The 14,755-nt window shown below is 38.3% G+C and overlaps 1 protein-coding gene across 1 annotated transcript in view; it reads right to left on the bottom strand.

The window, feature by feature from the left end:
- Window positions 1-14,755, bottom strand: part of NDUFS1 (NADH:ubiquinone oxidoreductase core subunit S1) — a 41,685-nt gene that overhangs the window by 25,515 nt on the left and 1,415 nt on the right. The window contains exons 2-10 of the mRNA XM_064373112.1: window positions 11,566-11,630; window positions 10,308-10,399; window positions 7,999-8,106; window positions 7,219-7,295; window positions 5,341-5,422; window positions 5,119-5,249; window positions 4,494-4,679; window positions 1,846-1,980; window positions 982-1,096 (exon numbers count right to left, since the gene is read on the bottom strand). Coding sequence (XP_064229182.1) covers window positions 982-1,096; window positions 1,846-1,980; window positions 4,494-4,679; window positions 5,119-5,249; window positions 5,341-5,422; window positions 7,219-7,295; window positions 7,999-8,106; window positions 10,308-10,399; window positions 11,566-11,626 — 987 coding nt within the window. The 5' untranslated portion in view covers window positions 11,627-11,630. The remainder of the gene's footprint in view (window positions 1-981; window positions 1,097-1,845; window positions 1,981-4,493; window positions 4,680-5,118; window positions 5,250-5,340; window positions 5,423-7,218; window positions 7,296-7,998; window positions 8,107-10,307; window positions 10,400-11,565; window positions 11,631-14,755) is intronic.

Below are 14,755 nucleotides of genomic sequence, written 5' to 3'. Positions count from 1 at the left end.
TTGAACCCAGGAGATGGAGGCTGCAGTGAGCCAAGACTGAGACTGAGCCACTGCACCCCCAGCCTGGGCAACAAGAGCAAAACTCCATCTCAAAGAAAAAAAAAAGTTTTACAATAATTATTAATCTAAAAGTGAGAAGCTGCAGAGGTATTACGTGGGGCCACAGCTAATAACATCAGCTTGGAAAGAAGCTATTTGTTTTATATTTAGGAACAAAGGCACTTCAAAATGAGGTCTGGAGAATAAAGTGGAACTACAGTTAGCTTAAATGCAACTTCCTCTGAAGTATCTGCCTTCCCCTGTAGTGCTTTACGTTGTCTTTCTCTAGTAAGAAAACTATTCCCTCCACTTGTGCTCTGGCATGCTCATATTCATTCTCAGATTCTTCTTTAAGAATCACCTCTTGGCCGGGCATGGTGGCTCACGCCTGTAATCCAAGCACTTTGGAGGCCAAGGCGGGTGGATCACCTGAGGTTGGGAGTTCAAGACCAGCCTGACCAATGTGGTGAAACACCGTCTTTAAAAAAAAAAAAAGAATCACCTCCATAGGAAGGCATTGCTTTTTTTTTTGAGATGGAGTCTCACTCTGTCACTCAGACTGGAATGCAGTGGTGCAACCTCAGCTCACTGCAACCTCCAAGGAAAACACTTGATATGCCTGTCCTAGTTAGGCATCCCTCCTATGTGCTCTTACTCATATTACTCCCTAATCATAGCTGCATATAATAATTGCTGAATTGTGCAACTTTCTCCACTACAAGACTGTAGGATGCAGGAACCATGTCAGTGGTTTTTATATCCCTTAATCTAGCATAATATCTAGCATATGTCCTCAATAGATGTTTGTAAAATGAGAAAGATTAAATCATAATCTTAGTAAAAGGAAAAAAGGGAAGAAACATACGCGCCCCCCCACTTCATGGTAAAGATGTTTCTTGATCATCGCAAACACTATTTAACACTATTTATTTCCATTTTTACCATTCCAGCTACACGAGAGAGTGCATCCTCCCAGGAAGTATAGGTTAAAAGCCCTTTTTCGTTTCTGACCATCGGCTGGGTAAGTCTTTGACGTTTTAGCCCATCATAGGCAAATCTAGAAAACAGAAATTACGCCATTGTGGAATCTTGCTAAAGAAGCAACTATAATTTTCAAGTTTAAAATCAACAAAAAATGTTATTAAAATACAGTGCTGGTTAAAGTATCAAATATCTAAACACCTAGACACAAGTAATTATTCCAGATACTTTTAGAGATGAATAGATTTTATGAACTTCACCTGAAACTAAAATACCATCTAAAAGTTTGATTTCTTCCCTTAAATCCATACAAAAAAAGTTTGATATCTTATACTTTTAGATAACTGAACAATCTTAAAATTACAATACAAAGAGATCTGATAGCTAAAAAAGGCAAATCATTTTTATTTACAAAACGTGAGTACCTCTAGATATTTTATCAAAATTACATTGTGCAAACTCTTACATTTAGTTTCTTTCAAGCAATCATCCTGCTTGGCCTCCCAGGGTGCTGGGATTACAAGTGTGAGTCACCGTGCCCAGCCTAGCTTCTTTTCTCTAATGAACAAACTGAAATAAGCTGAGAATGTATCAATCTACTTTAATTTCTCCATGTGTGAGGAAAAAAGATCTTTCTCAAAGTAAATAAAATATCCAGGATTGACCTAGGACTATTAAAGTCAGTATTATCACATTACATAAGCAGCTCAGATTCCAGTAGTCTATATTCAGTAAATAATTTGCAAATATAAAAGATAACTCTTTAAAATTATTATAAAATTTCCTTTAAACTGCAAAAGTTAAGGAAAACAATATAGCATATACCTGGTTTTATCAGAGATCCACTCTTCATTGATGTCCTCATGCATTCGTGGCAAAATCCTCATCACTTCTCCAGTTCTTGTGCTAACCACAATATTACTCCCAACTGCATCCATTACATCAATGGATTCTGTCTTTCTGAGAAACACATATGGTGTTTACTATGGTGCTTTTGAGAATAAAATAAATTTCTGTTACCTGGTTTACCAAAAAAAAATTTTTACAATTGATTCCCTTTCTGAATTACTTAAAACTATGAAGCTCAGAGGAATTGCAAATAAATAAAAGAACTCCCTACTTTTTTTTTTTTTTTTTGCCATGGAGTCTCACTCTGTTGCCCAGGCTAGAGTGGCATGATCATAGTACATTGCAGCCTAGAACTCCTGGGCTCCAACAATCCTCTCAAGTCATTTAAAATTTTTTTTTTTGTAGAGACAGGGTCTCATTAAGTTGACCAGGCTGGTCTTGAACTTCTGGCCTAAAGCATTCCTCCCACCTTGGCCTGCCAAAATGCTGCAATTATAGATGTGAGACACTGCTCCTAGTACACCCATATTTGAACACACAAATTCCTGGCACAATAATTAAGGCTTTAAAACTATTATCTCACATAGAAGCTAGATTGAAGGGGCTCCAATTGGCCAAATTTGGGATGATCAACAAAAGGGGCAGGATTTCTGTCTATGGGCGATTAAGGAGCTCAACAAACCTTCCCACTGAAAAGCAAAAGTAAAGCTGGACAAAAATGACAAAACCCACCATCTTAGCAGTTTGGAAATCTACCAAAGGCACACAACAATGTGGGAAGCTTTTATGCACTGAAAAACTCGTGGCTGGGCTCAGTGCTGCTCCTATGCTCCTCTCCAGCCCCTCGAAATGGAATTTTGTTGAGTGTGGGGCAGGCTGTGAAAATGAGAACTTCTTTGCTACTGAGGGAGACAACTCACTTAATTTGGAGCAATAGGCAAACTTGTCTGTGGAGGTGATCCTTGGAGGTCATCATAGCTGAGGATAGTCAAGATTTTACTAGCCTGAGGTTGTAGTGGTAACTGCAGCAAGCATTCCTAGCCAAGGCTGCTATATGCACAGGTGAAACCAGAATGGGCTCAACCCATTCACAAACTCCTGGACAATACTGAGACCCAAAGGGCCCAGTGCAAAGTAATATAACAGTGGGGCAGACTTGAAAATAGCCTCAACTTTTGAAGATGCTCCTCTATCCACATACAGATCCACTGGCAAAGAACATAACTCTTATTAGGTCAAGGTGTTTGAAGTATAATCATACCTGACTACTAAACTACACAGACACAGAGGAACCCCTAAGCCTCATTTAAAAACAAAACCAAGAATATTAAAATATGTTCAAAGAACCAAAGAAAATCATGTTTAAAAATTAAAGGGGATGTATGACAACCACGAATCAGTGAGCAGAGATTCTCAGTAAGAATACAGAAATTATGCAAAAACAAAAAGCCAAATCCTAAAATTGAAAAGTATAAAGTTTGGGTGGACGCAGTGGCTCACACCTGTAATCTCAGCACTTTGGGAGGCCGAGGTGGGAGGATCACCTGAGGCCAGGAGTTTGAGACCACCAACATGGAGACATCTCATCTCTACTAAGAATACAAAAATTAGCTGGGTGTGGTGGCACATGCCTGTAATCCCAGCTACTTGGGAGGCTGAGGTAGGAGAATCGCTTGAGGTGGAGGTTGCAGTGAGCTGAGATCATCCCACTGCACTCCAGCCTGGGCAACTAAAGTGCAACTCTGTCAAAAAAAAAAAAAAAGAAAAAAAAGAGAGAAAGGAAAGTATCAAGTTTAAAACTGGATGATAATTTGTTATGTAAATACTCACACCTCAGGCCGGCACAGTAGCTCACACCTGTAATTCCAGCACTTTGGGAGTCTGAGGCGGGCAGATCATGAGGTCAGAAGTTCAAGACCAGCCTGGCCAACGTGGTGAAACCCCATCTCCACTAACACAAAACTTAGCTGGGTATGGTGGCAGGCACCTGTAATCCCAGCTACTCAGGAGGCTAAGGCAGAGAATTGCTTGAACCAGGGAGGCGGAGGATGCAGTGAGCCGAGATCATGCCACTGCACTCCAGCCTGGGCAACAATAGCAAAACTCCGCCACAAAAAAAAAAAAAAAATTCACATCTCTTGCATCTATCTACTCCATTTCTTGGTTTAATTGAGAGAATGAGAGATATATACAGAAATTTATGAACAGCAATGTTTTTTACAGATTTGTAATGATAAAGAAATATAAATACGCTAAATGTCTATTAACAGAAACTGGTTAAGTAACATGACATTCCTAATGGTTGAAAACTTAATATACAACAACATGGGAGACTATAAATTTAAAATATCAACATTATTAAACTCCTTGGAAGAACACATGAAACAAATAATTTTGTGGTTGAGTACTTTATAATTAATTTCCAAGAAAACTACAATTAATTTGCACAGGTTCATCCTAACTACTTAACTTCTATTTAAAGGGTTTTACTTAAACAAACAAAAAGTCAACAAACCAAAACAACACTTTCTTCCTGAAACTCAGGAAGAAAGTGAACCTTAATTTTTTTTTGAATGGTAATGAATTAAGGACAAAAAATAAATTATCATAAAATACAAAAATACCTTGTTTCCCAAGGCCGGGCAGTAAAGGCATAGGGCTTAGAGGTGAGGGCACCTACAGGGCAGATATCAATGATATTTCCAGACAGTTCAGACATGAACATCTTTTCAATGTATGTACCAACTTGCATATCATTTCCTCTGCCTGTTGTTCCCAAATCATCAACTCCTGCAATCTCACTTGCAAACCTACAAGATAAAAAATGTGCCATCAAATGGTCAAGTCCAGCAAAATAATTTCCTTATTCATGATAACAAAGAGATGATGATTTTCAAAACACTAAAAATAAATGAGTGTATCTTCAATGGTGAGCACAGTTCTAATAAAAAATAATTAAATGTTTGCATTTTATTGAGGTGTAACACATATGCAGAAACTTATACAAATCATATGTGTACAACTCAGCAAGCTGAGAGTGAAAGCGAATGCTTGTAGATTTTAAATCCACCTGAAGTTGGTACTAATTGAAAGTGAACTTATTTTATTGGTATATCAAAAATAGCATCCCTCTTCTCCCACCCAACAAAAATAGCCATTCAGTTCAAAGTTATTATTCATCAAATTGTGACTATTAAGTAAGTATACAATGATATTCTATAATATAAGAAACCAGGAAAAAAAATTTACCTGATGCAGCGAGTACACTGTATACATCTTGTCATGATGGTCTTTACCAATGGCCCAATGTTTTTGTCTTCCACTGCACGTTTCCCCTCTAAAAATCGGCTCCTGTCATTTCCAAACATCATGGACTGGTCCTTAAGTAGATTATGAAAGAGTCAATCTAATGCTGCTAATAAAATTAAAATCTGAGACAACCAAAAAGATTGACAGAATTCTACTACATACCTGCAGATCACATTCACCTCCCTGGTCACAAATAGGACAGTCCAGTGGGTGATTTGCTAGTAAGAACTCCATCACACCTTCTCTGTATGAAGATTGTAACATATAAAATGACTCTCAAATACATACATACTGACATATACAGTTAGTACTCAAAATGACCTATAAGCTTATTATTTATTTATTTATTTTTTGATGGTGTCTCACTCTGTTGTTCAGGATAGAGAGCAACGGCATGATCTTGGTTCACTGCTGCCTCCTGCCTCTGCCTCTTGGGTTCAACCAATTCTCAGCCTCTCAAGTATTTGAGATTATAGGTGCTCACCACTACACCTAGCTAATTTTTGTACTTTTAGTAGAGGCAGGATTTCATCATGTTGGTCAGGCTGGTGTTGAACTCCTGACCTTAAGTGATCCTTCCTAGCCTTGGCCTCCCAAAGTGCTAGGATTACAGGCATGAGCCACTGCGCCAGGCTCACCTATAGGCCATTTAAACAACTTTCATAGATGTGTATACATATATGTATAAAAATATATACATATATCTATTTGTTGAGACGGAGTCCTGCTCTGTTGCCTAGGCTGTAGGGCAGTGGCATGATCTCAGCTCACAGCATCCTCCACCGCCCCAGGTTCAAGGGATTCCGCTGTCTCAGCCTCCTGAGTAGCTGGGACTACAGGTGTGTACCACCACGCCTGGCTAATTTTTTTCTATTTTAGTAGAGACAGGGTTTCACCATGTTGGCCAGGATGGTCTTGATCTCTTGACCTCGTGATCCGCCGCGCCCAGCCAGGTGTATTTTTTAATACTGTTAATAGTAATTTTACATTTTGTATCAGAAATGCCAATTAACTGTCATTCTGGTAGTTTTTTTTTTTTTAAACAGACAGGATTTTGCTATGTTGCCCAGGCTGGTCTTGGGCTCCTAGGCTCAAGTGATCCTCCCACCTCAGCCTCCTAATTATCATTCTGATAGTATTAAACACACAATCTGGAAAATACTTACAGGAGCCTAGAATAAAGTATCATTAGAGGACCTAGAAAAGTATTATTTTTGGTCAGGTTTGGTGGCTCACATGTGTAATCCCAGCACTATAGGAGAGAGGTCAAGGTAGGATGATCACTTGAGGCCAGGAGTTCAAGAGCGCCTAGACAACATAGAGAGCTATATTTCAAAAAAATAAAGAAAATTATAAGTTTTTTTTTTTTTTGAGATGGAGTCCCACTCTGTCACCCTGGCTGGAGTGCAGTGGCAGGATGTCAGCTCACTGCAACCTCTGCCCCCTGGGTTCAAGTGATTCTCCTGCCTCAACCACCCAAGTAGCTGGGATTACAGGTCCCTTCGTGCTCGGCTAATTCTTTTTGTAGTTTTTAATAGAGATGGGGTTTCACCGTGTTGGCCAGGCTGGTCTTGAACTCCTGACCTCATGATCCACCTGCCTTGGCCTCCCAAAGGGCTGGGATTGTAGGCATGAGCCACCGTGTCCAGCCAGAAAATTATAACTTTGAACAATACCGAATGATCAAACGTTGCTGAATGGTCCTCAGAAAATATTCACATTAATTCAAAACAAAATAATCAGTGCCAGTACAAATACATCAATGAAATAATAGCTTAGTAAGTCCAAATTCACCATTTATCACAAGTTGATCAAGTTACTAAGCAAGGATTTTTAATGTTGATCCTAAGGCTCAATACAATAAGCTCCTGACTTGACCTCTTCTACTATGTAGAACTCACTTCTATTGCTCCTAGATGCCAAGTACACCAACTTCTTCAGAGTTTGATACTAAATTCTTAATTTATGGGAAGGTCTAAAAAACAAAACGGCAATTTTCTGCTTTATGAAAGTCTACAACATTGAGTAACATTAAAGTACCTGGCTTTCTTGGACTTTTCTGAGTTTGTCAGGATATTCCAACCCTTCATTACTGGCATGGCACAAGCAGCTACAACCTGGGATTTCAATTTAAAAAAAAATGTGTATTTGTATTTATTTGTAATTACAAGCAACCCAATATAGAAAAATGTTAAATTATATAAAAACATTAAATTATACAGTGGATAACAGGCAAAGAATGGAGTATTTTTTAAAACTAAGTTTTCATATTCATAGTATGATGATCTGGTACTTCACATTTATCTCAGAGATAAAACATCCTGGTTCTTAAGTTTATTCTAATAGTTAACGCAATTTTTTATTCTGCTCTGAAACAGAACCCAAAGAACTATGCTTTGATTAGCAGGCACTACTGAGTTAAATATTGCATACACCAAAATGAAACTACTAAAAGTAAACCTCTTCCCTGCAACCCTTTTCTCTATTAAAAATGGCAAGGCATCAGCAATTCTAATGTTCTACTTGGCAACTCTACATCCTAGTTAGAAATCATACAACCATTTGGAAATACTGACAGCTGTAAATCACTTTTAATTTCTAGATCTGTTACAATTATATGGCATATGTGTTTATAAAGCACTTCTATCTGTTTCCAGTTTTGAAATGAAGAGAATTGATTGCACAAAAGAATTAAATTTATATATAAAAGTAAAGACGGCTAGGTTTTCCACTACAATATTGATTCTAAATAAAGTTTGCTGCAAGATTTAAAGTTTTCTACCTTCTACAGCATGGTATAGAATTTTAGGTATCAAGTACCTTAGGAGCTTTCTCAATTTCAACAAGGCACATCCTGCAGTTTCCAGCAACAGACAACCTTTCATGATAACAGAATCGAGGAATCTGCATGCCAACCTTCTCACAAGCCTAGAAGACAAAGTAAAAAAAAAAAAAAAATGCATTAGAATAACCTGACTTCACTGCTGTTATTGCTGAAACACACATATACAGCCATCTTATTACTACTATCTATCCACTTATCTTCATTCATTCTTATTTCAGTCCGTTTATTTGCCCTTGATTTTAACCCCTTCTCCTCTGAAGCTGCCTCAGAGGACCTTAGGATCCTTGGCATGACTTCACCTTATGTGGAAGAAACTGGATAAAGTATCCTTTGACTGTGCTGATGACCTGACTTCCCATATCCATTTTGAACTGTTGTCCATAATGACCCTTCAACCTCTGTCCTAGTGGTTTCATACCTGGACTACTTCTTTGCCTCACTCTCTTCCTTTGGATTAGAGATTTCATTACACATCACCTAGCTGGCTATGATTTATTTCTGTCTTTGGCTCCTATGTCCCATTCAGAACTCACCTCCCACTGTGGCTGAAGTTTTTCCCAGTTCCTGTTTGCCCAGTAAGGGGGATTATCTCTGCTCTACCAGTTGTCACCTACCCTCCTCTGCAATTTCTTCCTCCTTTTAGTCCTTTTAATGTTCAAATTTCCTCTAGAGTCACTTCCTCCATCTCCAGACTTCATTCTAAAGCAATCTCATCAATTTCCAGTGTTTAAATTATTTAGTTAGCAAAAATGTGTTGAGTGTTTCCTTTGTGCAGGATGCAGGTATAGTACTGAACAAGACAGACAGTGTCCCAGTCTTCACACTAGCTGACATTCCTTATGATGATTATGTCCAAACTTTCATCTGCAGCTGTGTTAGTCCTCCACTTCTCCAAGCTTCAGATTTACAGGCATTTGCATGTGTATGTTCCACAGACAGCTTAAATTCAAATGATCTCTCCCTTCTACATACTTCAAAATAACCTAACAAATGCAGAAAACCACAAAATTCCTCTGCTCTCTTTGAATTCTAAAGGACTATCTGTCTCTACATCTCCACTGAAATTTTTTTGTGTTTTTTCCCCGCTATTGAAACATATTGGGAAGTTCTGCACAACAGGGGGAGAAATTCCTCTGCTCTTCATCATTCCTGAAGGCCTGTCTACATTTCAGTCTCCCTTGAATTTACTCCTCTTGTCTTCATTCCCATCGCCACTATCTATTTTAGGCCTTTTTGTATCCTGTTCCAATAACACAAAATGCTTTTTCCTTGTCTCTTATTCCAGTCTTGCTATTCTCCAAACCATCATCCTCTACAGTCACTGTCACCCTACTTAAACAGGCAACAAAACTCCTGATGGATCAAAATATAAGCTCTTCTGAGTAGCAGACATTGTATTTTACAACTAGACCTTCCTGTCCTCAATAACTTGATTTCCTGTAATCTCATCTTCTACTTATACCTTATGTTTCATCAATATTAAACTATTTGAAGCTTTCAAAACATGACAAGCTATCTGCCTTAACTGATTTTTCCATAGGAAATGCAAGCATGTCCTTCTTATTCACATATGAACACACCTGTTCATCCTTTAACACTTCCTCAAGGATCACCTGAGGTACCCGACATCTCTTTCTACTACCTCCTATCCCTGCCACAACTTTTCATTGTACCTTAAACACACATTTATATCATATTTTGTGCTTACATGTCTGTGACTGGCAGATAGTCTAGAAATGACTCCTAAAATGAACAAAGAACATTTAGATCTGTGACAACTTATAAATGGTGTGAAGCATTACCTCTCTATGACCAATTTATTATTTCTGGAGGAATATGAAGAAATTAAATATATAGAGCATGAATTTAAGCACATGCTACCTTCCATTTACCTGCTTTGTAGGACATATTCCTATACTACTAATCACAGAAAGGTTGTATGAAAGTGAAAAGCATCAAGCAGGCGCACAGCAAACGAAGGTTATTTTTTCACAAACTTACCTATAGTAACTAATTTAAGTTACTTCAATTTCTTAATGGGTATTCATTTGGAATGCAGAAGTGAAACAAAAAAACTACCGCAGTTCACTAAAAATGCCACGAACAAATAAATGATAGCTCACTTTCAAGTGCCAAGATTTAAAATGAAATAATATTAATATAATTTTGCTACATATAGTTCTTTTAAAGATTTACTAATACTTTAAACAGTATAAAGGAAATAAATTCAAATTAAAAAAAAATCAGCACACACACAAAATAAAAAGTTAGAATGTATGCCTACTTGGAGGACGGTTGTTCCTGGTTCCACCATGACAGACTGACCATCAACAAACACTTCAATCAAGTTGCTTGCTGCTGTGGCAGTTGTTCGAGCTGACCATCAAAGATATTGAAGTAAAAAACAGATTAACAGAGTTTAATTTATTATAGCAGATGGTAATGAATGAATTAACTCTAACTATAAACCCAAAATTTTTCATTCCGTATTATTCCTCTGTATTTCTCTAGATGCAAACTTATGGTTATCTATTTTTGATAGTAGTTTAAACTAACATTTTTCTTTTGAGAAGGAGTCTTGCTCTGTTACTTAGGCTGAAGTATAGTGGCACAGTATTGGCTCACTGCAACCTTCACCTCTCAGATTAAAGCAATTCTCCTGCCTCAGTTTCCTGAATAGCCGGGATTACAAGCACATGCACCATGCTCACTAATTTTTGTATTTTTAGTAGAGACAGGGTTTCTTCCATATTGGCAAGGCTGGTTTCAAACTCCTGACCTCAAGTAATTCTCCCACCTCGGCCTCCAAAAGTGCTGGGATTACAGGCATGGGCCACCGCGCTGAACTTTAAACTGAAACTGTTAATACCACTGAAAATATGTTCATGGGAAGATCACTTTTCAAAAACGGAATGTGATTTTTTCATTTTGGCATTGATGTGTGTAGTTTCTAATACTTTCCATTCCATGATAATTCCTATAAACTGTTTAAAGTAAAATTGTATTTTGAAAGTTATTCAACTTGGATCATTTGTTTCTTTTGTGTGTATGTGAGATGGAGTCTCGCTTTGTTGCCCAGGCTGGAGTGCAGTGGCGTGATCCTGGCTCTATGCAACCTCTACCTCTCAGGTTCAAGCGACTTGCGCCTCAGCATCCCAAGTAGCTGGGATTATAGGCGTGCGCCACCATGCCCAGCTGATTTTTGTATTTTTAGTAGAGATGGGGTTTCACCATGTTGGCTAGGCTTGTTTTGAAGTCCTGGCGATCCACCTGCCTCAGCCTCCCAAAGTTCTGGGATTACAGGCATGAGTAACTGCGTCCAGTCTGTTACCTATTTTTATTTTTTAAAATTATGGGTTTAGGGTCTTTGATAAAATATTCTGTAGACTTTTCATAGCCATCTTGGACTAAAATATATATATATATATATATATATATATATATACATATATATATATATATATATATATATTCCACAGACTTATAAATTTACAAAAATAAGGTATAATACCCATGAATGCAAATTGAAAAAAAATACTCACCACATCCTTTAGGAGACTTAGAAAGGCCTACTAAGGCCTTTCTTAGAGGTGTCCTTAACATATTGCTAAAAATAAAACAAAGAATTATATTATTGTAATGGGAAAAAACTGTTTGGTAATGTTTATGGCTTTAAAGTATTTCATATACATTATGTCGCTGAACATTCATAGGTTCTGATATTTTCCCTCAAAGTCTGTAGATAAGAATTCTTAGTCTCAGAGACATAGATTTGTACAATGTCAAAGAGCTAAGCAGCAACAGCTATTGTACACATTTGCACTTTCTAATTCTATGCAGAGAGGAGTTTTGTCATTTTAAAAAAATTATTTAGAAAGGATCAAACTTAAAACACTACCACACAGTAAAATAAACTGCAAGACTAACAGTAAGCTTATCACTAATGGTTATGTAAAATAAGGTCTACTTTTCTGCTTTCATTTCCTACCAATACCTATTCTATTATTTCATGTTCCAAGCATAGCTGTCTACTAAAGGCTCCTGAGATACTCTGAGATAGCTCACCAGCCCAAGCCTTTGAAGTGTCTTGAGTGCTATTTTCTGATACACTTGTTTTACAGATTTCCAATTATGTGTTTATAAGCCCATTCTGCCCTCACTGCATTAACTCCTTGATTTTTCTATCTTCAGTACCTATGCATCAGAATGGCACAGAGTAAGCTCTTAAACAACAGTTCTCAACTGGGGACAATTTTGCTCCCCAGGGAGTATTTAGCAACATCTGAAGACAGTGCTGTCACAAACAGGGGGAAGCTACCAACATTTAGTGGACAGAGGGCAGGGTGCTGGCTAAACATCCTGCAATGTACAGGATAGTCCTCCACAATAAAGAATTATCCAAAGTAACAACAGTGCTGAAGTTGAGACACTGCTCTAAAAGGCTTACTGAATTACTGAAATAAATGGGGGTGGATTACATAAACACCATGACTCAAAGACAACACAAACAGAAAGAAAAGTTACTGAAACTTTTTTTTTTTTTTTTGAGATGGAGTCTTACTCTGTTGCCCAGGCTGGAGTGCAGTGGTGCAGTCTCAGCTCACTGCAACGTCTGCCTCCTAGGTTCAAGCAATTCTGCCACAGCCTCCTGAGTAGCTGGGACCACAGGTGTGCGCGACCACACCAGGCTAATTTTTGCATTTTTATTATTTGTTTATGTATTTATTTTTGAGGGGGAGTCTTGCTGTCACCCAGTCTCGCTGTCATCCAGGAGTGCAGTGGTGTGATCTCGACTCACTGCAACCTCTGCCTCCCAGGTTCAAGCGATTCTCCTGTCTCAGCCTCCCTAGTGCTGGAATTACAGGCTCCTACCACCACTCTGGCAAATTTTTGTATTTTTAGTAAGACAGGGTTTCGCCATGTTGGCCAGGCTGGTCTTGGACTCCTGACCTCAGGTGATTGGCCTGCCTCAGTCTCCCAAAGTGCTGGAACTACAGGTGTGAGTCACTTTGCCCAGAAAATTTTTGTATTTTTAGTAGAGATGGGGTTTCACCATGTTGGCCAGGCTGGTCTCAAACTCCGGACCTCAGGTGACCCACCCGCCTTGGCCTTCCAAAGAGCTAGGATTACAGGCATGAGCCACAGTGCCCAGTCAAGTTACCAAAACTTCTAAACTTGTTGGGGTTTTTTTTCTACTTGATCACATAGACTAAGCACTGACCTTTTTGCCTATTTGCTTGATCATATAGGTTAAGCATCTAAAATCATTTGGAACTTCTAAAGGAATTAAAAATGCAAATTGGCCAGAGGAGGTGGTTTATGCCTGTAGTCTCAACATTTTGGGAGGCCACCTTGACGAGTTTGAGATCAGCCTGGGCAACACAGCAGGAACCCATCTCTATCAAAAAAAGAAAAAATTAGCTGGGTGTGTGGCATGCACCTGTAGTCCCAGCTCCTCAGGAGGCTGACCTGGGAGGATGGCTTGAGCCCAGGTGTTCAAGGTTACAATGAGCTTTAATCATGTCACTGCATTCCAGCCTGGGAGACAGAATAAGATCCTGTCTCAAAAAACAACAAACAAGCAAAAAAAAAAAGCAGCAAATTATGTGATTAGAATGTATTAAAAAAAAATTTCAACAGTAAAGTTTCAATACCTGCAACAGTATTATTGGATAACAGTCCATATACATTGGTTTTAAGCACAAAATTCTGCACACAGATGATGTACAACAGGAAATTCATCATTTCATTATTTAAGATTATGTGATACTGAATTTGCAAACATCAACTCTGTTTCCTGTAATTTTTTGGTAAATCAGTTACTGGTTCTTTACTTACAGAGCAGGAGGAAAACAGTACTTCCTAGACTATGAGCTACTAGTAGGAGCTCAATAAATGCCAGTTAAAGCTGACTGAATTCGACTTAGGCAGTACTGGTGGCCACTGACAATAAGTTTCTGTGTGTCTGGCTTTTTTTTTCTTTGAGACAGAGTCTCGTTCTGTCGCCCAGGTTGGAGTGCAATGGCATGATCTTGGCTCACTGCAACCTGTGCCTCCCAAGTTCAAGCAATTCTCCTGCCTCAGCCTCCCAAGCAGCTGGGATTACAGGCACCTGCCACCATGCCCAGCTAATTTTTGTATTTTTAGTTGAGACAAGGTTTGCCAAGTTGGCCAGGCTGGTCTTGAACTTTTGACCTAAGTGATCCACCCACCTTGGCCTCCCAAAGTGCTGGGATTACAGGTGTGAACCACCACGGCCCACCGACAATCAGTTTTAAAGTGCTCTTTGTGCTTTTTCTTTAGTACCAGTACACACTGCGTATTTATTTTTATTATTCCACTTACTAAACTGTAGGTTAGTAATCAATTTTAGTACCTATCAGACTGTAAGCTCCTTGAGGACAAAGAGTTTGCATATTTCCCTTCTTGAAGACCTAACACGGTATCACCAAGTTTTAGAAATGAGTAGCATCTGTCCTATTAAAAACTGATGGCATATATAAATGTAAACCTAAACTTACTGCATTAGAGCATTGACAGATTTGCAATCAACAATCAGTATTTCATTCAATTTTAAAACTTTAATACTATTTAAAATACGATATAACAATAGTACTCACTTTAGATAGGAAATCAACTAGAACTAGGCTATTGACACTAGCATCAAAGCATAGGCCAAAGTAAGAAACACAGATTTGCAACACTTCCATATGTGTTTTGAACACTGACATA

This window comes from Aotus nancymaae, unplaced genomic scaffold, assembly GCF_030222135.1.
Source record: "Aotus nancymaae isolate 86718 unplaced genomic scaffold, 86718_ANA_hifiasm-v0.15.2.pri h1tg000008l, whole genome shotgun sequence".
In the NCBI taxonomy this organism is placed as follows: Eukaryota; Metazoa; Chordata; class Mammalia; order Primates; family Aotidae; genus Aotus; species Aotus nancymaae.
The sequence above is the reverse complement of the archived record's forward strand: the minus strand, read 5'-3'. Positions and strand labels throughout refer to the sequence as shown.